Source organism: Scyliorhinus torazame, chromosome 1 (genome assembly GCF_047496885.1).
Source record: "Scyliorhinus torazame isolate Kashiwa2021f chromosome 1, sScyTor2.1, whole genome shotgun sequence".
Taxonomy (NCBI): domain Eukaryota; kingdom Metazoa; phylum Chordata; class Chondrichthyes; order Carcharhiniformes; family Scyliorhinidae; genus Scyliorhinus; species Scyliorhinus torazame.
Window position 1 is genome coordinate 228811603 of NC_092707.1, and position 25896 is coordinate 228837498.

At 45.8% G+C, this 25896-nt stretch overlaps 1 protein-coding gene across 7 annotated transcripts in view; it reads left to right on the forward strand.

Annotated features, from left to right (window-relative positions):
• The window catches only part of snx14 (sorting nexin 14), a 259496-nt gene that overhangs the window by 55404 nt on the left and 178196 nt on the right, over positions 1-25896 (forward strand). For all 7 annotated transcript variants that reach the window (XM_072503178.1, XM_072503170.1, XM_072503160.1 and 4 more), the window contains exon 7: positions 11635-11719. In XM_072503178.1, coding sequence (XP_072359279.1) covers positions 11635-11719 — 85 coding nt within the window. The remainder of the gene's footprint in view (positions 1-11634; positions 11720-25896) is intronic.

A 25896-nucleotide genomic window follows, 5' to 3' on the forward strand; every position in this document is an offset into this window, starting at 1 on the left:
TATTGCAGTACAGGGCCCGGGTTGAAATTGTAGGAGAGAAGATTGTTTCTAAAGTGTTTTTGTTGGGTTTTCACATCTTATTTCACAATTCATAAGTTACAAATTACAAAACCGTGCAAAAAAGGTAAATAGAAAAGACCAACAGAAATCAGCACCTATAATTACAGACAATTGTATTCCCTCCCGCTGTGGCTGCCCATTGGTAGAACTGTAGGTTTGTCAGTGCCTGGCCTTCCATGTTTATTTTCCTTTGTAGGACCTTTAATTGGATACTCCCCCGCCCACACACACACAAACGCCATGACTAGCTTATCTACTGAGTTGAAGAGGGCCTTGGAGATGTAGATCGGGAATGATCGAAACAAGAAGGGGAACCTGGGCAGCACGTTCATTTGGATGTCTGTATTCTCCCTGCGAGTGGGAGTGTGCCCCACCTCTGCAGGTCCCTTTTGACTTCCTCCACCAGACTCAACAGGGCTAGCTGATAGCCTTACTGGTGCGGCCTCTGCTGTGCGAGGTTTCGTGTGCCAGGGAGGGTGCCAAAGTCCTCGGTGCATCTGTTCTTTGTTTGGGGTGAGCTTTGCTATTCTCCTTGTTATGGGCGAGGCGTTTTCAGAACCCCAAAATGTATCATGGAGTTCAACCAACCTCACCCTTTCATGTATTTGTTGCTTTTCTTAGCACACGGCTTGTTCCCTCGGAGTGGGAGGACAATTATGGACACATGGGTTTTTAAAAAAAATAAATATTTTATTGAAAATTTTTGGTCAACCAACACAGTACATTGTGCATCCTTTACACAATATTATAACAACACAAATAACAATGACCTATTTTATAAACAAAAAATGAATAAATAATAAATAACAAAAATGAAAACTAACCCTAATTGGCAACTGCCTTATCACAAGTAACACTCTCCAAAAATATAATTTAACAGTCCAATATATAATTATCTGTCGCAACGACCTATACATATTATACAGTATATATTAACAACCCTGAGAGTCCTTCTGGTTTCTCCCCCCCCCCCCCCCCCCCCCCCCCCCCCCCCCCCCCCGATCCTGGGCTGCTGCTGCTGCCTTCTTTTTTCCATTCCATCTATCTTTCTGCGAGGTATTCGACGAACGGTTGCCACCGCCTGGTGAACCCTTGAGCCGACCCCCTTAGAACGAACTTAATCCGCTCTAGCTTTATAAACCCTGCCATGTCATTTATCCAGGTCTCCACCCCCGGGGGCTTGGCTTCTTTCCACATTAACAATATCCTGCGCCGGGCTACTAGGGACGCAAAGGCCAAAACATCGGCCTCTCTCGCCTCCTGCACTCCCGGCTCTTGTGCAACCCCAAATATAGCCAACCCCCAGCTTGGTTCGACCCGGACCCCCACTACTTTTGAAAGCACCTTTGTCACCCCCATCCAAAACCCCTGAAGTGCCGGGCATGACCAAAACATATGGGTATGATTCGCTGGGCTTCTCGAGCACCTCGCACACCTATCCTCCACCCCCAAAAATTTACTGAGCCGTGCTCCAGTCATATGCGCCCTGTGTAATACCTTAAACTGAATCAGGCTTAGCCTGGCACACGAGGACGACGAGTTTACCCTGCTTAGGGCATCTGCCCACAGCCCCTCCTCGATCTCCTCTCCCAGCTCTTCTTCCCATTTCCCTTTTAGTTCATCTACCATAGTCTCCCCTTCGTCCCTCATTTCCCTATATATCTGACACCTTGCCATCCCCCAACCATGTCTTTGAGATCACTCTGTCCTGCACCTCTTGTGTCGGGAGCTGCGGGAATTCCCTCACCTGTTGCCTCGCAAAAGCCTTCAGTTGCATATACCGGAATGCATTCCCTTGGGGCAACCCATATTTCTCGGTCAGCGCTCCCAGACTTGCGAACTTCCCATCCACAAACAGATCTTTCAGTTGCGTTATTCCTGCTCTTTGCCACATTCCATATCCCCCATCCATTCCCCCCGGGGCAAACCTATGGTTGTTTCTTATCGGGGACCCCCTCCAAGGCTCCAGTCTTTCCCCTATGCCGTCTCCACTGTCCCCAAATCTTCAGTGTAGCCACCACCACCGGGCTTGTGGTGTAGTTCCTCGGTGAGAACGGCAATGGGGCTGTCACCATAGCCTGTAGGCTAGTCCCCCTACAGGACGCCCTCTCTAATCTCTTCCACGCCGCTCCCTCCTCCTCTCCCATCCACCTACTCACCATTGAAATATTAGCGGCCCAATAATACTCACTTCGGCTCGGTAGTGCCAGCCCCCCCCCCCTATCCCTGCTACGCTGTAAGAATCCCTTCCTCACTCTCGGGGTCTTCCCGGCCCACACACAACCCATGATGCTCTTTTCAATCCTTTTTAAAAAAAGCCTTCGTGATCACCACCGGGAGGCACTGAAACACAAAGAGGAATCTCGGGAGGACCACCATCTTAACCGCCTGCACCCTCCCTGCCAGTGACAGGGATACCATATCCCATCTCTTGAAATCCTCCTCCATTTGTTCCACCAACCGCGTTAAATTTAACCTATGCAATGTGCCCCAATTCTTGGTTATCTGGATCCCCAGGTAACGAAAGTCCCTTGTTACCTTCCTCAACGGTAGGTCCTCTATTTCTCTACTCTGCTCCCCTGGATGCACCACAAACAACTCACTTTTCCCCATGTTCAATTTATACCCTGAAAAATCCCCAAACTCCCCAAGTATCCGCATTATTTCTGGCATCCCCTCCGCCGGGTCTGCCACGTATAGTAGCAAATCGTCCGCATACAAAGATACCCGGTGTTCTTCTCCTCCTCTAAGTACTCCCCGCCACTTCTTGGAACCCCTCAACGCTATCGCCAGGGGCTCAATCGCCAGTGCAAACAATAATGGGGACAGAGGGCATCCCTGCCTTGTCCCTCTATGAAGCCGAAAATATGCAGATCCCCATCCATTCGTGACCACGCTCGCCATTGGGGCCCTATACAACAGCTGCACCCATCTAACATACCCCTCTCCAAAACCAAATCTCCTCAACACCTCCCACAAATAATCCCACTCCACTCTATCAAATGCTTTCTCGGCATCCATCGCCACTACTATCTCCGTTTCCCCCTCTGGTGGGGCCATCATCATTACCCCTAACAGCCTCCGTATATTCGTGTTCAGCTGTCTCCCCTTCACAAACCCAGTTTGGTCCTCGTGGACCACCCCGGGACACATTCCTCTATTCTCATTGCCATTACCTTGGCCAGGATCTTGGCATCTACATTTAGGAGGGAAATAGGTCTATAGGACCCGCATTGTAGCGGGTCCTTTTCCTTCTTTAAGAGAAGCGATATCGTTGCTTCAGACATAGTCGGGGCAGTTGTCCCCTTTCCTTTGCCTCATTAAAGGTCCTCGTCAATATCGGGGCGAGCAAGTCCACATATTTTCTATAGAATTCGACTGGGAATCCATCCGGTCCCGGGGCCTTTCCCGCCTGCATGCTCCTAATTCCTTTCACCACTTCTTCTTGGGATCTGTGCTCCCAGTCCCACTCTTTCCTGCTCTTCCACCTTGGGAAATTCCAGCCGATCCAAGAAGCCCATCATTCTCTCCCTCCCATCCGGGGGTTGAGCTTCATATAATTTTTAATAAAATGTCTTGAACACTCCATTCACTCTCTCCGCTCCCCGCTCCATCTCTCCTTCCTCATCCCTCACTCCCCCTATTTGGCTCGCTGCTCCCCTTTTCCTCAATTGGTGTGCCAGCAACCTGCTCGCCTTCTCCCCATATTCGTACTGTACACCCTGTGCCTTCCTCCATTGTGCCTCTGCAGTGCCCGTAGTCAGCAAGTCAAATTCTACATGTAGCCTTTGCCTTTCCCTGTACAGTCCCTCCTCCGGTGCTTCCGCATGTTGTCTGTCCACCCTCAAAAGTTCTTGCAGCAACCGCTCCCGTTCCTTACTCTCCTGCTTCCCTTTATGTGCCCTTATTGATATCAGCTCCCCTCTAACCACCGCCTTCAGCGCCTCCCAGACCACTCCCACCTGGACCTCCCCATTATCATTTCAATGCACCCCCTCACCCTTAGACACACACCCTCATCTGCCATTAGTCCCATGTCCATTCTCCAGGGTGGGCGCCCTCCTGTTTCCTCCCCTATCTCCAAGTCTACCCAGTGTGGAGCGTGATCCGAAATGGCTATAGCTGTATACTCCGTTCCCCTCACCTTCGGGATCAACGCCCTTCCCAGCACAAAAAAGTCTATTCGCGAGTAGACTTTATGGACATAGGAGAAAAACGAGAACTCCTTACTCCTAGGTCTGCTAAATCTCCACGGGTCTACACCTCCCATCTGCTCCATAAAATCTTTAAGTACCTTGGCTGCTGCCGGCCTCCTTCCAGTCCTGGACTTCGACCTATCCAGCCCTGGTTCCAACACCGTATTAAAATCTCCCCCCCATTATCAGCTTTCCCATCTCTCGGTCCGGAATGCGTCCTAGCATCCGCCTCATAAAATTGGCATCATCCCAGTTCGGGGCATATACGTTTACCAAAACCACCGTCTCCCCCTGTAGTTTGCCACTCACCATCACGTATCTGCCCCCGTTATCCGCCACTATAGTCTTTGCCTCGAACATTACCCGCTTCCCCACTAATATAGCCACCCCCCTGTTTTTCGCATCTAGCCCCGAATGGAACACCTGCCCCACCCATCCTTTGCGTAGCCTAACCTGGTCTATCAGTTTCAGGTGCGTTTCCTGTAACATAACCACATCTGCCTTAAGTTTCTTAAGGTGTGCGAGTACCCGTGCCCTCTTTATCGGCCCGTTCAGCCCTCTCACGTTCCACGTGATCAGCCGGGTTGGGGGGCTTCCTACCCCCCCCCCCCCCCCCCCCCCTTGTCGATTAGCCATCCCCTTTTTCCAGCTCCTCACCCGGTTCCCACGCAGCTGTATCTCCCCCAGGCGGTGCCCCCCCGCCCATCCCCTCCCATACCAGCTCCCCCCTCTCCCCAGCAGCAGCAACCCAGTAATTACCCCCTCCCACCCCCCCCGATAGATCCCCCGCTAGCGTAATTACTCCCCCCATGTTGCTCCCAGAAGTCAGCAAACTCTGGCCGACCTCGGCTTCCCCCCGTGACCTCGGCTCGCACCGTGCAACGCCACCTCCTCCCTGCTTCTCTATTCCCGCCATGATTATCATAGCGCGGGAACCAAGCCCGTGCTTCTCCCTTGGCCCCGCCCCCAATGGCCAACGCCCCATCTCCTCCACCTCCCCTCCTCCCCCCCCCCCCCCATCACCACCTGTGGAAGAGAGAAAAGTTACCACATCGCAGGATTAGTACATAAAACTCCTGTTTCCCCCCTTTTTAACCCCCCACATTCGCCCTACCACTTTGTTCAAACGTTCTTTTTAATAACCCGCTCATTCCAGTTTTTCTTCCACAATAAAGGTCCACGCTTCATCCGCCGTCTCAAAGTAGTGGTGCCTCCCTCGATATGTGACCCACAGTCTTGCCGGTTGCAGCATTCCAAATTTTATCTTCTTTTTATGAAGCACCGCCTTTGCCCGATTAAAGCTCGCCCTCCTTCTCGCCACCTCCGCACTCCAGTCTTGATAAACGCGGATCACCGCGTTCTGCCATTTACTGCTCCGAGTTTTCTTTGCCCATCTAAGGACCAATTCTCTATCCTTAAAACGGAGGAATCTCACCACTATGGCTCTGGGAATTTCTCCTGCTCTCGGTCCTCGCGCCATCACTCGGTATGCTCCCTCCACCTCCAACGGACCCGCCGGGGCCTCCGCTCCCATTAACGAGTGCAGCATCGTGCTCACATATGCCCCGACGTCCACTCCCTCCGCACCTTCAGGAAGACCAAGAATCCTCAGGTTGTTCCTCCTTGCGTTGTTCTCCAGTGCCTCCAACCTTTCCACAAATCGTTTCTGATGTGCCTCATGCGTCTCCGTCTTCACCACCAGGCCCTGTATGTCGTCCTCATTCTCAGCTGCCTTTGCCTTCACGACCCGAAGCTCCCGCTCCTGGGTCTTTTGTTCCTCCTTTAGCCCTTCGATCGCCTGTAGTATCGGGGCCAACAGCTCTTTCTTCATTTCCTTTTTGAGCTCTTCCACACAGCATTTCAAGAACTCTTGTTGTTCAGGGCCCCGTGTTAAACTGCTACCTTCCGACGCCATCTTGGTTTTTGCTTGCCTTCCTTGCCGCTGTTCTAAAGGATCCACTGCAATCCGGCCACTTTCTCCTCCTTTTTTCATCCGTATCCAGGGGGGATTCCCTTCTGGTTTACCGCACAGTGTTTTTAGCCGTCAAAATTGCCGTTGGGGCTCCTATCAAGAGCCCAAAAGTCCGTTTCACCGGGAGCTGCTGAAACGTGCGACTCAGCTGGTCATCGCCGCACCTGGAAGTCGACACGTGGGTTTTTAAACACAAAACAATGTTTATTCCATGAACTCAACTTAACATCTTAAATAAACATTGGATCTCTTAACATCCCTTACTGCAAAGATAACTCAGAAAATATTGCAACAGTAAATAATTCCTCAAAATGTTCCTTCAAACTTCCAAGAGACTTAACACCTTTAAACAGAATCACATCAGGTTAAAGGCTTTAATATTATGAGTTTAAATCACCCAAATGATCCAGAGATAATCTTTCATGGCAGAGATCCAGCTCACTGCAAACACAGACACACACAAGCTCTTTTTCTCCAAACTGCAGCTCTTTGGAAACACACAGACACACACAAGCTCTTTTTCCAACTGCAAAACTAAACTGCAAAATGGCTGATCTGAGCTCAGCCCCACCCACTCTGACATCACTGTTTTCTTAAAGGTACATTGCTTAAACATCCATGTCTTAAAAGTACTCTCACATGACACCGCCCCCCCCCCCCAAGAAAAACCTCCCCCATCAACTTCAAGATGATTTCATTTGCACCATCCACTAAGAAATGTACACAGTAAATATACATTTTCATTTAAAGAAAACAACACACTTAAACGGTATAATAATATAGTCCATTTTTCTTTGTTCTCCTTCCTCCAACTGAAATCCTTCTCGATTGACAATCTCTTTGAACAAGAAAGTCTCTGCACGATCCATCCATTCCTCTACGCCTCGGCATTTCTCTTTAGAATCAGATACTTTAGTTCAATCTGACCACAGAGTCCCTTGCAATTCTCCAATACAGGAGCATTGGTGATCACAGCTTTCAGGCAGTCAAATGCCTGTTCAAAGTCCGCTGTCCATTGACATTTTTTAGGTTTCTTTAGCAAGTCCATCAGTGGAGTAATCATGCCACAAAACTTTTGCACAAAGGTTCGATCAAATTCATTCATGTTAAGAGATCGCATTGCCTCCCTTCGCCTTGAGGGTATCGGAAACTCCTCAAGGAAAGTGATTTGGGCTTCTCCAAATTCACTTTCGGCTAGGTTCATCACCAAACCTGCCACCTGAAGTCGATCGAAGAACTCCATACGATGTTTCAAATGTTCTTTCCATGTCTGGAAGTTGGAAATAGAAGCAGATTATCCCACTTTCGCAATACAATCCTCCAAACGTGGGATAGGATAAGAGTCCGTTCTTGTAACTGCATTCACCTTTCGATAGTCCACACACAACCGTTGGGCATCGTCTGGTTTTGGTACCATCACTATGGGTGAGCTCCATTGGCTGCAACCCACTTCAATTATGCCATTCTTCAGCATACTCTCAATCTCTTTGTTAACCTGTGCCAATTTTAAAGGATTCAGTCTATATGGATGTTGTTTGATAGGAACAGCATTTCCCACATCTACATCATGTATAGCCATTTTAGTACTTCCCAATTTATCTCTACAAACTTGCCCATGTGATATCAATAACTCTTTCAGGTCAGTTTGTTTTTCCTCTGGAAGGTAACTTAACAATTCATCCCAGTTTTTAAGAACATCCTCATTTTCCAATTTAATTTGAGGTATGTCAAATTCAGTCATCTGGATTTGGTTCGTCACTTTGAGTTAGAATCATTAAAACCTCCTCTTTTTCTCCTTCCCTTTCAAAGTACCGTTTAAGCATATTCACATGACACACTCGGTGAGTCTTCCTTCTATCTGCTATTTTTACCACATAATTCACCTCACTTAATTTCCTTTCAATCTGCGGTCCACAAAACCTAGCTTTTAAAGGCTCCCCTACCACTGGTAACAACACTAAACTTTATCTCCACTGGCAAAACTACGAACTTTGGATTTCTTGTCCGCTACCCGTTTCATCACATTTTGTGCAACTTTCAAATGTTGTCTAGCCAATTCATCTGCTCTATTTAATCGTTCCTTAAAATTTGACACTTAATCCAATAGTGTCATTTCCGATTTCTCACCCACCAATTTTTCCTTAATCAATTTAAGTGGTCCTCTTACCTCATGACCAAAAATTAGTTCAAAAGGACTAAATTTGGTAGACTCATTAGGTGCATCCCTAATTGCAAACAATACGAATGGGATTACTTTATCCCAATCCTCTGGATAATCTTGACAATACGCCCTCAACATTGTCTTTAATGTCTGATGCCACCTTTCTAACGCTCCCTGCGATTCTGGATGGTACACAGTTGATTTAAATTGTTTAATTCCGAAGCTATCCATAACTTCTTTGAATAACTTTGAAGTAAAATTTGTTCCTTGATCCGATTGAATTTCTGTGGGTAGTCCATATAGTATAGAAAATACAGCACAGAACAGGCCCTTCGGCCCACGATGTTGTGCCGAACCTTTGTCCTAGATTAATCATAGATTATCATTGAATTTACAGTGCAGAAGGAGGCCATTCGGCCCTTTGAGTCTGCACCGGCTCCCTCTGTTAATGAACGCGAGCACACCATAGGCCTTCTTCACAGCTCTATCGACTTGAGTGGCAACTTTCAAAGATGTATGAACATAGACCCCAAGATCTCTCTGCTCCTCCACATTGCCAAGAACTCTACCGTTAACCCTGTATTCAGCATTCATATTTGTCCTTCCAAAATGGACAACCTCACACTTTTCAGGGTTAAACTCCATCTGCCACTTCTCAGCCCAGCTCTGCATCCTATCTATGTCTCTTTGCAGCCGACAACAGCCCTCCTTACTATCCACAACTCCACCAATCTTCGTATCGTCTGCAAATTTACTGACCCACCCTTCAACTCCCTCATCCAAGTCATTAATGAAAATCACAAACAGCAGAGGACCCAGAACTGATCCCTGCGGTACGCCACTGGTAACTGGGATCCAGGCTGAATATTTACCATCCACCACCACTCTCTGACTTCTATCGGTTAGCCAGTTCGTTATCCAACTGGCCAAATTTCCCACTATCCCATGCTTCCTTACTTTCTGCATAAGCCTACCATGGGGAACCTTATCAAATGCCTTACTAAAATCCATGTACACTACATCCACTGCTTTACCTTCATCCACATGCTTGGTCACCTCCTCAAAGAATTCAATAAGACTTGTAAGGCAAGACCTACCCCTCACAAATCCGTGCTGACTATCCCTAATCAAGCAGTGTCTTTCCAGATGCTCAGAAATCCTATCCTTAAGTACCCTTTCCATTACTTTGCCTACCACCGAAGTAAGACTAACTGGCCTAGTAAAGAATTCAAGTAACTCCTCCACAATCCTTTTAGCTGTAATATTACGTACTGGAATGGCCTCTGCAAACCTAGTAGACACATCCATTACAGTCAAAATATATTGATTCCCACTTTTTGTCTTGGGAAGCGGTCCTACACAATCGATTAGGACCCTTGTAAAAGGTTCCTCAAATGCTGGAATGGGTATTAAGGGCGTTGGTTTTATCAGGAGGCCATTCAGCCCATCGAGTCTGCACCGGCCCTTGGAACGAGCACCATACCGAAGACCACACCACCACCCTAACCCCATAACCCAGTAACCCCACCCAACACTAAGGGCAATTTTGGACACTCAGGGCAATTTAGCATGGCCACAACCTGCACATCTTTGGACTGTGGGAGGAAACTGGAGCACCCGGAGGAAACCCACGCAGACACGGGGAGAACGTGCAGACTTTGCACAGGCAGTGACCCAAGCTCGGAATCGAACCCGGGACCCTGGCGCTGTGAAGCAACAGTGCTAACCACTGCTACCATGCTGCCTCATGCAGCAAACACGGCAATGTATCAGCTATAGTATTCTCTTTCAAGCCTGCGATATTCAATTGTGTGGTCGTACTGTGGGAGAAATCATGTCCTCCATTATATCCTTGACACCACTGTCAGTATTGTGGACATTGGTATCCCGCGTGAGGTTTATACCCCAAAAAAACTAGTGTACTTTTTGATTCTAAAGATGATTCCAAGCACTTTCCTTTCGATCTACTCATGGCTGTATTCACTCTTGGTAAGTGTATGTAATGCATATGCTGTGGGCTTCTCGTGACCATCATCCATGACATGACCGATCATTGCTCCAGCTCCATAGCTTGAAGCATCACGTGCTTGTTTCAGGTTGCGACTTGGATCAAAATAAGCAAGTAGTGCATCACTTTTCAAACTCCTCTTGTATGCTATGCTTGAGACCATTCCCATTTCACGTTTTTTGTCAACAACACATGGTGGAACCAACGCCATTGCAAGCTCAGGCAGACATTGCAAGTAGTATTGAACCAGAGGAAGCCCTTTTTCATTGATTATTAGTCCATGGTACACTACTTTCAATTTCATGAAGGCATATTTGCTCTGTTTCAAGATTACATTGTGATCATTTAGCCTTTTTGGCACTTATCCAACTCTTGAAGATTCCCTTCCTTTGTTGCGGTACATCAAAGCATCAGCTTGGTTGCACAGTATGAGAGCGCAAGATGCCATAATCTTGAACCACGAATACTTGGTTAAAACATGACACAAGTAAATCCTTTCATAGATTATCATAGAATTTACAGTGCAGAAGGAGGCCACCCGGCCCATCGAGTCTGCACCGGCTCTTAGAAAGTGCACCCTACCCAAGGTCAACAACTCCACCCTATCCCCACAACCCAGCAACCCCACCCAACACTAAGGGCAATTTTGGACACTACGGGCAATTTATCACGGCCAATCCACCTAACCTGCATATCTTTGGACTGTGGGAGGAAACCGGAGCACCCGGAGGAAACCCACGCACACACTGGGAGGACGTGCAGACTCCGCACAGACAGTGACCCAAGCCGGAATTGAACCTGGGACCCTGGAGCTGTGAAGCAATTGTGCTATCCACAATGCTACCGTGCTGCAAGCCTGGAATAATAACAATGTTACAAGCCTGGAATAATAATAATCTTTAGTATCACAAGTAGGCTTACATTAACACCGCAATGAAGTTACTGTGAAAATCCCCTAGTCGCCACAATACGGTGCCTGTTCAGGTACACTGAAGGAGAATTCAGAATGTCTAATTCACCTAACAAGCGTGTCTTTCTGGACTTGTGGGAGGAAACCGGAGCAACTGGACGAAACTCGCGCAGTCTCCCAAACAGTTGTGAGAAGCGGAACTGATTATTGGCGTAAAGTCCTGATTACAATATGAATTTAACAAGTTGTATAAAAGTATTGCAGTTTTGTGAAACTAATTTAATAAGCTATTTAATCCTTTTTCAATTTTATTTCTATTTTCATTAGATTGATTTTCCAGTCCTTGTAAATCAGAAATTGTTAAAAGCGGCAATGAAGCATATTGAAGTCATATCAAAAGCAAGGCAAAAAGGTATTGAAAGTACATCTAGGCCTGAAAAATTATTCTCGTCAAGAAAAATACAGGGTTTGTAACTCCATGTAGAACCATGTACTATATAAATAGAGACTACATTAATAAAATAGTTGTTACTTATTAGGGTTGTTGGTTAACCAATTTCTGCTCCTCTTGTACCGTGCTCCATTGCTGTTAACTATTTTTGTTCTTAAAGTTTGAGAAATTGGTATTGTCACCAATTGTTACATCACCCTGGGCTAGGGCACTGTCAATTCCAGCCCCACTTAACCCGGAGTTGCAACACAATTGAATTAACCAATAGTTTGTAGAAAAATAATGAAAGTCTTTGGCCCTTGGCTGCCCAATAATTACAGTCACCAGGTTTGTAAGTTTAAACGCAACTACTTTTAATCTATTACAAGAACTAATGAAATGCAGCCAATACAGCTAGTTAACTATCAATTAATTCTTAATCCCCTACTTTAACTTGCCCCCACTCTTTTTTTTACATATATATTTCTAAAATATACAGCATGAAAGACGAGCACAGAGGGGGGAGAGGGGTGCAAAATAATAAGTATGAAAGTCAAAAGTTAAGAGTCTTTCTTTCAGATTGCTGTTTCTAGACCTTTGCTTCAATCCAGGCTTTCAATTCAAGGTTTTCACTCTAGATTCATTCCGGTTTCTGCAGGTTCAGGAATACATCAACTCAGTCTTTCTGGAGAGAGCAGGTCCTTATCGCTGTGCTTCCAGGACTCAAACTCCTTGGGTCTCTGAAAATCATTCCACTCAGGCAGGATCCAATCACCACCTGATACCGGGCAAAATACAACCTTTTGGCCAATTCATTGGCCAACCAATCAAACCGAGTCCCACCCCATCTCTTGGGTGCCGAAAGGTCTAAGTACTCCTGTTTGAACACCAGCAACACCATATACTATGTTGCAACTTCTTGAATTCCTCATTATCTCTGCTGCTTGGCTTAAAGATACATGTCCATTAAGCATCCATGGATCAAAAAGAATAATGGCAAAAATACAGAAAGGGGAAACAAGGGAATCAACTGGAAAGGACCCTTTCACAATGTATCTGCAATGCTTTGCAGACTGATCTAATTCCTGGGTTGAGTGAATGGTTGTAATCTTGCAATCGAATTATAGAGATAATCCTGTTGATCCACACCTGTCACATGATGAGCCTATGAGTATATTGTCTGATTATAACTTTGTTACATAGTGTTGAAGAATGGGGTCCTGTGCTTTCCATATCATCAAAGAGTTCACGTTTTGCAGCCCTGGCAAAGTGCCTCATCCCCAACTTCAGAACTTCTTTCTTAACTATTCTCGTGCTTCCATTTCTTTACCCAGTTGTCCTGTGACATATCTAACTGGGGTCACCAGTTAATAATAATAATTGCTTATTGTCACAAGTAGGCTTCAATGAAGTTACTGTGAAAAGCCCCTAGACACCACATTCCGGCGCCTGTTCTGGGAGGCTGGAACGGGAATTGAACCTGCGCTGCTGGTCTTATTCTGCATTACAAGCCAGCTGTCCTAGCCCACTGTGCTAAACCAGCCCCTTATCCTAAACCAGGTTAATACCGAATTAATGTTACGATCCCTTTTGTGGAACCAGAAACCAAAACAACCACATTTATTGAGTGACCTCCAAATGAGGAACTTACCAAGATTTCACTTTTTGTAGTTTTTACTTTTACGCAAGTTGGAACCAACATAAATTAACGAATGATACTGCAAACGAAAAGGTAAATTTCACTTTAAATAGTTGATACAACACGGATACATCTTGCACAACCACCAGCACTGCATCACTTCCTGCAGACATGGGGTACCACGTGCAGTTCTAAAGTTCTCTAATCACCTTTGATAGTACTTGGAACTATGATGTTGTTGCCATTACAGAGTCCTGGTTGAGGGAAGGACAGGGTTGGCAGCTAAACGTTCCAGGATTTAGATGTTTCCGGCGGGATAGAGGGGGATGTAAAAGGGGTGGAGGAGTTGCTCTACTGGTTGGGGAGAATATCACAGCAGTCCTGCGGGAGGACACCTCAGTGGGCAGCGAGGCTATATGGGTAGAGATCAGGAATAAGAAGGATGCAGTCACAGTTGGGGGTTTACGACAGGCCTCCCAACAGCCAGCGGGAGATAGAGGAGCAGATAGGTAGACAGATTTTGGAAAGGGGTAAAAGCAACAGTGTTGTTGTGATGGGAGACTTTAACTTCCCCAATATTGACTGGAACTCACTTAGTGCTAGGGGCTTGGACGGGCAGAGTTTGTAAGGAGCATCCAGGAGGGCTTCTGAAAACAATATGTAGATAGTCCAACTAGGAAAGGGTCTATACTGGACCTGGTATTGTGGAATGAGCTCAGCCAGGTGGTAGAGGTTTCAGTAGGGGAGCATTTCGGGAACAGTGAGCACAATTCAATACTTTTTCAAGTGCTGGTGGACAAGAATAAGAGTGGTCCTAGGGTGAATGTGCTAAATTGGGGGAAGGCTAATTATAACAATATTAAGCGGGAACTGAAGAACCTAGATTGGGGGCGGATGTTTGGGGTAAATCAACATCTGACATGTGGGAGGCTTTCAAATGTCAGTTGAAGGGAATTCAGGACCGGCATGTTCCTGTGAGGAAGAAGGATAAATGCAGCAAATTTCAGGAACCTTGGATAACGAGAGATATTGTAGGCGACGTCAAAAAGAAAAAGGAGGCATTTGTCAGGGCTAGAAGGCTGTGAACAGACGAACCCTGTGTGGAATATAAGGAAAGTAGGAAGGAACTTGAGCAAGGAGTCAGGAGGGCTAGAAGGGGTCACGAAATGTCATTGGCAAATAGAGTTAAGGAAAATCTCAAGGCGTTTTACACGTACATAAAAAGCAAGAGGGTAGCCAGGGAAACGGTGGGCCCACTGAAGGCCAGGCGAGGGAATCTATGTGTGGAGCCAGAGGAAATGGGCGAGTTACTAAATGAATACTTTGCATCAGTATTCACCAAAGAGAAGGAATTGGTGGATGTTGAGTCTGGAGAAGGGTGTGTAGATAGCCTGGGCCACATTGAGATCCAAAAAGACGAGGCCTTGGGCGACTTGAAAAATATTAAGGTGGATAAGTCCCCAGGGCCTGATGGGCTCTATCCCAGAATACTGAAGGAGGCTGGAGAGGACATTGCTGAGGCCTTGACAGAAATCTTTGGATCCTCACTGTCTTCAGGTGATGTCTCAGAGGACTGGAGAATAGCCAATGTTGTTCCTTTGTTTAAGAAGTGTAGCAAGTATGATCCAGGGAACTGCAGGCCAGTGAGCCTTACATCAGTGATGGAGAAATTACTGGAGAGAATTCTTCGAGCCAGGATCTACTCCCATTTGAAAGCAAATGGACGTATTAGTGAGAGGCAGCATGGTTTTGTGAAGGGGAGGTCGTGTCTCACTAACTTGATAGAGTTTTTCGAAGAGGTCACAAAGATGATTGATGCAGGTAGGGCAGTGGATGTTGTCTATATGGACTTCAGTAAGGCCTTTGACAAGGTCCCTTACGGCAGACTGGTACAAAAGGTGAAGTCACATGGGATCAGGGGTGAGCTGGCAAGATGGATACAGAACTAGCTAGGTCATAGAAGGCAGAGAGTAGCAATGGAAGGGTGCTTTTCTAATTGGAGGGCTGTGACTCGTGGTGTTCCGCAGGGCTCAGTGCTGGGACCGTTGCTGTTCGTAGTATCTGAATGATTTGGAGGAAAATGTAACTGGTCTGATTAGTAAGTTTGCAGACGACACAAAGGTTGGTGGAATTACGGATAGCCATGAGGACTGTCCGAGGATAAAGCAGGATTTAGATCGTTTGGAGACTTGGGCGGAGAGATGGCAGGTGGAGTTTAATCCGGACAAATGTGAGGTAATGCATTTTGGAAGGTCTAATGCAGGTAGGGAATATACAGTGAATGGTAGAACCCTCAAGAATATTGAAAGTCAGAGAGATCTAGGTGTACAGGCCCACAGGTCACTGAAAGGGGCAACACAGGTGGAGAAGGTAGTCAAGAAGGCATTCGGCATGCTTGCCTTCAGTTGCTGTTTTTGTTAGAGAGAAGAAAGTTAAGAGGTGACTTAATTGAGGCATACAAGATGATCAGAGGATTAGATAGGGTGGACAGTGAGAGCCTTTTTCCTCAGTTGGTGATGGCTAGCACGAGGGAACATAGCTTTAAATTGAGGGGAGATAGATGTAGGACAGATGTCAGAGGTAGGTTCTTTACTCAGAGAGTAGTAAGGGCGTGGAATGCCTTGCCTGCAACAGTAATGGACTCGCCAACATTAAGGGCATTTAAATGGTCATTGGATAAACATATGGATGATAAGGGAATAGTGTAGATGGGCTTTAGAGTGGTTTCACAGGTCGGCGCAGCATCGAGGACCGAAGGCCCTGTACTGCGCTGTAATGTTCTATGTTCATTGGCCGAGGCATTGAGTATAAGAATTGGCAAGTCATGTTGCAGCTGTATAGAACCTTAGTTAGGCCACACTTGGAGTATAGTGTTCAATTCTGGTTGCCACACTGCCAGAAGGATGTGGAGGCTTTAGAGAGGGTGCAGAAGAGATTTACCAGAATGTTGCCTGGTATGGAGGGCATTAGCTATGAGGAGCGGTTGAATAAACTCGGTTTGTTCTCACTGGAACGAAGGAGGTTGAGGGGAGACCTGATAGAGGTATACAAAATTATGAGGGGCATAGACAGAGTGGATAGTCAGAGGCTTTTCCCCAGGGTAGAGGGGTCAATTACTAGGGGGCATAGGTTTAAGGTGCGAGGGGCAAGGTTTAGAGTAGATGTACGAGGCAAGTTTTTTACGCAGAGGGTAGTGGGTGCCTGGAACTCGCTGCCGGAGGAGGTGGTGGAAGCAGGGACGATAGTGACATTTAAGGGGCATCTTGACAAATACATGAATAGGATGGGAATAGAGGGATACGGACCCTGGAAGTGCAGAAGATTTTATAGTGCAGCGGTTTATAATGCAGGAGAAAAGGATGCTGATTGGTTGAGGTATTTGCATGGCTAATGCATTCGGGAACTATCATCCCCCATAAAAAAAAAAATCAATGCACCCCGGTGCATGTTCCTTTTGCCTGTTGCAAGCGTAAGTGAACCATGTGACCCCCGCTGATGACCTTGTTGTAATTCATAGCACACTTGGGATTGTTTATCAAGTGCTATCCAATTGTGGAATCATATCCAACATTAGACATTATTTTCTGAGTTTTGAGTGCATGGGTTGGTTGAGTATGGTCAATTCTCTGCCTATTGCAAGTGACGAAATCTGCCAATTGTTGGACATAGAGCCTATGAACCTGGCATTGTACCGGCACTGAAATTTGCATCCCACATTACTCATTTGCGTGGTAGACTCTTGGATCTGTCATCTAAGTCATTGAAAAGATTGTGAATCGCTGAGGCTTAAGCACTGATCCTTACAATCCTTCACAGGTTACAGCCTTTCAACCCAAAATGATCTGTTTATTCCTACCTACTGTTTTCTGTCCATCAACCAGTTTTCAAACCATGCTAATATGTATTCCATGCACCCTAATTTTCTCAATAATGTGCCACACAAGAGATGAAGTTCTTTTTGAAAATCCAAACACACTATGTCCACTGGTTCCCCCGATCCACCCCTAATAATTGCATTTTTAAGAGTTTTTAAAAATGTATATTTTTAATTTGAGTTTTATAATTTTTACGAATAGCACAAACTTTCAAAATGTAGACTGATACAGAACAATTATTTCCGCAAACATGGGATCAGAGAAAGACTGGGTAATTGTAGAACTATGGTCCTTAAGAGCTAGTGCCTCTAATTACACAATGGATCAATCAGGGAATGGGGTGTGGGAAGAGGATAAAGCCATACAAACACGGTAGAATGACATAAGATGTACACATTTATGTATAGCAAAATCAAGACTTGACAACATGGTTTATGGAAAACTTTGCAGGCGCAGGTCAGACAGAGGGGAGCCTATAAATTTGAAATGGGGGTTGTACACTTTACAGAATGTATCTGACTTAGAAAGGAATACAGAAGTCAGGAATTCCATAATAATCCAATCCAAACCATTACTATTTTGTGCCAATTTTGTGTTGAAGGATAATTATCACTAATCCAGAAATAGAGGATATTTTTCCGAGCTGCAAAAGTTAGGATGTTATACAGCCACTTTTCATTAGCGTCAACAATTCTCCTATCTGGAAGATCCAGAATTAGAAATAAGGATCAAAGGATCAAATTCCAAGGCCATGCCAACTATCCTCTCAACCTACTTAACTACACCAGACCAATAGGATTGAATCTTGACGCAGGATACCAGTGTATGTAGTCACCCTTGATTACCAGGCACTTAAAGCATATTGGGGAAATAGGATCAAACCTGTGTATCAAACTCGGTGTATTGTGCAAGCAGTGCAGTATCTTGAACTGAGTCCCCTTCATTCCGCTACACAGCAAAGTATTATTGGCATAATCCCATAAATTATCCTATGTCTCCTCATCAATGTTGGTTGCCAAGTATCTTTCCCAAGACTGCAAGGTCCCCAATATATTCTCTCAGAATTTAGAGCACAAGGTTTCATCAACCCTGCTAATTAGCTGTTCCACAGAAGTCCGGGTTTCTTCCACCGGTATTATGGACACCTGGTCAGCTCGCAACAGTGGCTAAGAGACGGGATCAGATGCCGTAACGTTTTTAATTTTAATGCGGTGTGGAAAGATTGATTTGTTCCAGGATAGGGTATGGTTATTTTATAAACAAGCTTTTTATTAAAAGAAAAGTAAACAATATTTAAACTTTTACTTCAGCTCTAACACTAACCGATTACATGCAGTTTCTTAACCTTCACAACTAGTTCCCATTAGACAACACTGTAACAGAATATACAGCTCTCAGTCGAAGAAAATACTTGCATTTATGAAGCAATTTTCTTTCTGGTAGGGCCATTCGTTCTGAACCATTTTCCAAAGCCTGCTTTGGTGGTACCTTTCATGACCTCTCTGGCTGGTTTCCATAGCCTTCTCCTGTAGCTGTTCAAAACAGTGTCATGCTCTCTCGCTCTCTGCTCACCCTCTCAAACAAAGGTTCTCCCTTTACGTGGCCAGACACGAGTCCCTTATCGTTATCTTGGCTGATTGCTCACTCCCATCTATACAAAAGATCAGAGCTATGCCATTCATATGGCCCTCACCTTCCCTTGACGAACAAATAGGGCATCAGACTCTGTGGTGGGATAATGGCTGGTCAAACAAGGTTGTCCCGAATGACGGTGGATCTTGAGTGGGTCATCTTGGCTGAACCAGGGCATTATGTGTATTCCTAATAACGAGGTTAAGTCTAAATGAACAAGGCAACTCTGGTTGTGCATGTATCCCCTTGACTCTGCTGCTAGCAGTCTTTTCCTTCCGTCTGTTTAACCTCTAAATTGTCTGCTACATCTTGCTCTCCATTTCTGGACCAAATTCCTAATAACTCCCTATCATTTCACACGGGAAATAAATGTGTGCCGATGCATGATTGTCTTATTAAGGACAAAGTCTCTAAGTTGCAGTTATCTAAGGAGGAGTGTCTTGGAATGTCAAATTGTTGGCATAGCTGTTCAAAGATGACAAGGAGGTACCACCACTAAACCTATCTCCCAACCTAAAAATGCCTCTATGACTCCAAATATTGAATCCATGGTCCGTAAGACCTGGTGGGAATTCTGGATTGCCCTGAATCTTTAGATCTTCATTCTATATGACTTACCATTATCCACACTCTTAAGAGTGTTTATAATGAATACACTGACTGGCTTGCTTGAATATCGGGCCAAATCAAGGTGGGGTCCTTTCTAACCCAGCCCCTTATGAACTGAAGATGAGGCTAATCGGTACATTCTAAGATTCAACGCTCCCAATCCCCCCCCTTAGAACCTTGAGCTGCAACTTCGCCAACTTCAAGCGTGTTTTTTTAAATCTATGAGTGAGCTGACCATTCCATTGATCTCCTTTTAGACCTTGGTAGACAAGATTGCAGATGTTGCCAAAGGATACAGCAATCTAGGCAACGCATTCATCTTAATCGCATTCCTATCCGACCATGATATCGGCAGGGAGGATCAACGAGTCAAGTCCCATCTAATAGACTCAATCAACTGAGGACAATTGGCCCCATTCAGTTGCTTAAAGAAAGGGTAATTACAACACCCAAATAAGTAAACCCTGAAGGGGACCACCTGAATGGGAGGTTAGCAAGTGGGGGGGGTGGTCTACCTCTCAACCCTATCACTGGCAAAGCCTCGGGCTTGGTAAAAGTAATCTTGTAACCAGAGAAGATGCTACATCTGCAATCTTATTGTCGACCACATCAATAATAGTTGGAACAGCAGCACATTATCAGCGAAAAGCATGATCTTATGCCCCCCCCCCCGCCCCCCCCCCCCCCCCCCCCCCCCAACGTTGCACAGCCCAAAGGCTCCTGTCCAATAGCCTCTGCCAAAGGCCCGATCACCAATGCGAACATTAAGGTGGATAAGGGGCACCTCTGCCTGGTCTCTCTCTGAAGATGAAAATTGTCAAACCTGTGACCATTCATAAGCACAGCACCTATATCCACTTAACATATTCCTCTCCCAATCAAAATCTCTGCAACATCTAAACAAAGTAATTCCATTCCACCCGGTCAAAATCTTTCTCCGCGTCCAAGGAAATCACTAACCCATCTGGCACCCGATTTTTGATGACTTGCATAACATTAGGTAACCGTCTGACATTGCAAGTATTCTAACCCTTTGTCAACCCAGTCTGATCCCCTGGATGATCAACAGAAGAATTCCCTCTAAACGCCGCGCCAACAATTTAGACAATTTCAAATCAACATTCAGAAGTGAGATTAGCATATAGGAAGCACACTCCTCTGGATTCTTGCCTGTCTTCATTTTTTTCTTTTTTAAAATTTAAAGTGCCCAATTATTGTTTTTTCCAATTAAGGTGCAATTTAGCGTGGCCAATCCACCTACCTTGCATCAATGGGTTATGGGGGTGAGACCCACACACACACACACACACACACACACACAGGAGAATGTGCAAACTCCACACCGAGTGACCGGGGCCGGGTTCGAACCCGGGTCCTTGGTGCCGTGAGGCAGCAGTGCCAACCATTGCTCTACTGTGTCGCCCCTCTTCCTGCCTTCTAAATGAAAATAAATATTTGTTTCTTCGGAGTGTTGGTAGCAGCAGACCTTCCTCAAATGAATGCCAGTACATACCAATTAACGGCTCGATCAGCAGGTCCTTAAATTCCCTGTAAAACTCGCATCCAAAACCATCCGGCCAGGGGCCTTATCCGGTTGGAGCTCCTTAATGGTGACAGCCACCTCCATTTTAGGGAAAGGAGCATTTAGGACCAGGTGTTGATCCTCTGCTTTAGTAACCTCAAGGGAAGAAAAGAAGTGTTCCATGCATGTCAATGCATCTCCAGACTGTCTTATGTAACACCCTGCACCGTCTATACTTTTTGTTGACTGAAGAGTGAATAACCAACCAACCAGCAAGTCTCTCACAAAATGGAGGGTGTTCATAGAATCCAGAGGATTCCTATTGTGCAGAAGGAGGCCATTTGGCCCATTTAGTCTACAGTGACCCTTCGAAAGAGTACCCAACCTAGACCCACTCCCCTCCCCTATCCCTTTATCCCCACCTAACCTGCACATCTTTGGACTGTGGGAGGAAACCGATGCATCCGGAGGAAACACTCGCAGACAGGGGGAGAAATTGCAAACTCCGCACAGACACCCAAGGCCAGAATCAAACCTGGGTCCCTGGCGCTGTGAGGCAGCAGTGCTGACTACTGTGCCACCATGCTGCCACTTAAGAAAGGGAGTTGATGGAATAAAAAAGTTCAAACTGCTTCTTAAAATACGTAGTGGAGGATTTATCCCTGAGCAAGAACACTTTGAAATGCCATGTCCTAGTTCGGGTGTGGAGGCCTTTGAGGGAAAACTGGAGCATGATTAGAGATCACAATGTTACTTATAGAGCAGGAGGATGCCAAATGTAGGATTGCTCATGAAGAAATAGTCAATTCTAGTATGACATTGACGAGGAGCCGAGGAAAATGTGAATTCTTTATCTCCAGGAAATAAGTGTTCTCCACACGTCTAAGTACCCCACGTCACAAGCCAACACCAATGCCCTTGCCTGGAGAGTGGTGGGAGTTCTGGTTACTAGGAGCTTATCCACTGAGGGGTTTAAGTGACAACTAAAACCCACAAAAGAATTAGCTCAGGTTAACTCCGCAAAGCCTCAAAGACTTTTAGAAACAAACTGGGGAATGATTTTGGCGACCATACGCTTTTGTTATAGAAACACAATTCTGCACCTGGAAGGGAACATTTTTATTGGCCAAAATTGCTGCTACTCCTACCACAGTCCAGGAACAAGGTGAAGAAAACCTGCCCCACCCAGTCCAGCTTTAGCTCTTGAGTCTTCCTTGTCATTCAACTGAGCCTTCTGTAACAAGGCCACTATAACCAGTTTGTACCATTGCATGATCCAATGAATGGGAGGCAAATGTCCCTCATGCATTTTGGGCCCACCCATAAAGACTTGTGTCTTTCACCCACTTTCTAGCAATGGCACCACTAGATTCTATCATGATTAAAGAGAGGATACCAAACAACTAGTGTTACTATCAGAAAGATATGGATAAGAAGAAAACATGATGGTTAACTGACACACGGCACAGCTATCCTCATCGTGCGGCACGGTAGCACAGTGGTTAGCACTGCTGCTTCACAGCACCAGGGACCTGGGTTCGATTCCTGGCTTGGGTCACCACCTGTGTGGAATCTGCACGTTCTCCCCGTGTCTGCGTGGGATTCCTCCGGGTGTTCTGGTTTCCTCTCACAAGTCCCGAAAGACATGCTTGTTCAGTGAATTGGACATTCTGAATTTTCCCTCCGTGCACCCGAACAGGCGCCTGAGTGTGGTGACTAGGGGATTTTCACAGTAACTTCATTGCAGTGTTAATGTAAGCCTACTTGTGACACTAAGAAAGATTATTTTGAAGATCCTTGAGATTATTGAGGATAAAACATTCAGTATAGTGCTCAATTATTAACACCTCCCAATAAGCATGATATATGACAATATAAGATCAGACAAAAGGCATTATAACAGGAATAAAGTCCAAATATTTCAACGAGCTGCAGACTGTCAGTCTAAATCCTCGCCTTCTCTGGACTTCATGAAAGCCAAAGTACTAGGCGGATTATCGAAAGACCACGCAGCTAATTTTTCGAGGATGGAATGCGAGCTTCCGTTGAGGAAGCAACATTTGTGCCGTCCAGGATTCTTTACTCCCTTTCATTGAGCCTTTTATTAGTATACTGCAGCTCAATCTCATGAGCACTTGTATTTTGCTCAGAACCCAAATTTGTTGTTGAGGACTCTGATATTGTTCGCAGTCGTCATTTGCGTTCGAAAGCAGCGGGTCGAGAGACCGCTCAAGGGTCAGGTTGCCATACTGAGAAGGCCAGCTCCACCCGTTGCATCCGACTACTCCCTTTTATCACCAGCTTTCTTGGGGTTTCTCTGCATTTATTCTCCAACACTCAACCAACAATCTTCTTTGGACATACCATGGAGTATTATCTCCTGGATCAGACAAACATGTGCCGTCCAAACAAGGATAAAAGAAGGATGAAAAGATGAGTAGTGCCAGAGCCCTCGAAGAGCTATTATTCCCACGCCCGCACCACATGAACCCCTTCAACAGATTTTATAAACAGGATTTTCCTTTTGCAAGTCTGTGTTGATTCTACCTAATCATATGATTTTCTAAGTGCCCTATTATCACAACCCTAATAATGAATTCTAATATTTTACATATGACTGATGTCAGGCAAACATGCATCGGATATCTGGTACAGAAGCAGATCATTTGTCCCAACTAGTCCATGCAGCATTTATGTTGTACTCTAGCTTCTTCCCATCTTTCCCCATCTAAATCTTTCATACTGTCACGCGAGGAAGATATTAGGAAATTGGCTCCAGTAATTAGACCCCAATGTAGAAGGCAATTTGGGGGTTAAACAGACTGAGGGGAAAACAGAATGCCAGCACAGAATCAGAGGGATATACCCACACTTGGCCCAGTTACATTGTCGAAGTCAGACTTCAACACGTTAGTGGGAATACACAGGATGTCTCCGATCCATTGGCCTTTGGGACCATCCTGTCTGACCAGCTATTATTAGTCCATTATCTGCAGCGATAGGTGAAGGTAAGAGTTCAATAAATTTTCTTATAAAATGTAATTGGTGATTGAAATGTCGGCCAGTGGGGTTAAGTGCTCCACTTGTGAGATGTGGGACATCCGTGGGAGATTCCAGTGCCTCGGCCAATTACATCTGCAGAAAGTGCACCCAATTGCAGCTCCTCACAGACCGCATGGATAGGTTGGAGCAGCAGTTGGATGCACTTAGGAGCATGAAGGTGGCGGAAAGTGTAATAGACTATAAGACCATAAGACATAAGAGCAGAATTAGGCCACTCGACACATCGAGTCTGCTCTGCCATTCAATCATGGCTGATATTTTTCTCATTCCCATTCTCCTGCCTTCTAGACATGAGATTTAGTGATGTGGTGACATTCGAAGTGCAGGCAGATAGATGGGTGACCGCTAGAAGGGGCAGGCAGGCAGTGCAGGAATCCCCTGTGGTCATCCCCCTCTCTAACAAGTATACCGTTTTGCATACTGTTGGGGGTGGCCTATCGGGATAACAGCAGCAGCAGACGGAGCAGTGGCATCATGGCTGGTTCTGTTGTTAAGCAGTGTGGGACAAAGAGCACAAGAGCAATAGTTATAGGGGACTCAATAGTTAGGGGTACAGATGGGTACTTCTGTAGACGTGAAAGAGACTCCAGGGTGGTATGTTGCCTCCCTGGTGCCAAGGTCCAGGATGTCACAGAATGGGCAGAAAGCATTCTGAAGGGAGGGGGTGAACAGCCAGAGGTCGTAGTACACATAGGTACTAACGACATAGGCAGGAAAAGCGATGAGGTCCTGCAGAAGGAGTTCAGGGAGTTAGGCAGTAAGCTAAAAGGCAGGACCTTTAAGGTTGTAATCTCCGGATTACTCCCTGTGCCATGTGCCAGTGATGCTAGAAATAGGAGGATGGTGCAGCTAAATACGTGGTTAAACTGGTGATGTAGGAGGAAGGGTTTCAGATTTCTGGACCATTGGTATCTCTTCCGGGGCAAGTGGGACCTTTCCAAGAAGGACGGGTTGCATCTTAACTGGAGGGACACCGGTATCCTGGCTGGGAGGTTTGTTAACGAGTCATTCGGGAGGATGTAAACTAGTATGGCAGGGGGATGGGAACCAGAGCATTAGCTAAGAAGGTGTAATAACTGAAGGGGAAATAGAGAACAAAAATAAGAGAACAACAACATACCCTGCTCAAACGCAGTGGTCTGAAGCGTATTTGTTTCAATGCCAGAAGTATAGCAGGTAAGGCAGAGATGAACTTAGAGCTCTGATTGGTGCTTGGAATTATGCTGTTGTGGCTATCACAGAAACGTGGTTAAAAGTAGGGCAGGATTGGCCCCTGAGCAATGGAGGATATAGATGCTTCAGGAGAGATAGAGGGTGTGTAAAATGGGTGGGGGAGTAGCATTACTGGTTAAGGACAATATTGTAGCCGTACTGCGGGAGGACACCTCGGCGGGCTCATAGAATGAGGCAATCTGGGTACAGCTCAGGAACAGAAAGGGAGCAATCACAATGTTAGGGGTTTATTACAGGCCCACCAACTGCCAGCGAGAGATAGAGGAGCAGATAGGTAGAGAGATTTTGGATAGGTGCAAAAGTAACAGGGTTGTTGTGGTTGCAGATTTTAACTTCCCCTATATTGACTGGGATCCACTTAGTGCTAGTTGCTTGGATGGGGCAGAGTTTGTAAGTTGTCTCCAGGAATTCTTCTTGATGCAATATATAGGTAGTCCAACTAGGGAAGGGGCTGTCCTGGACCTGGTATTGGGGAATGAGCCTGGGCAGCTGGTTGCGGTTTCAGTCGGGGAACCTTTTGGGAATAGTGACCACAATTCCGTACGTTTTAGGGTACTTTTGTACAGTGATAGGGGTTAAGGTGCTA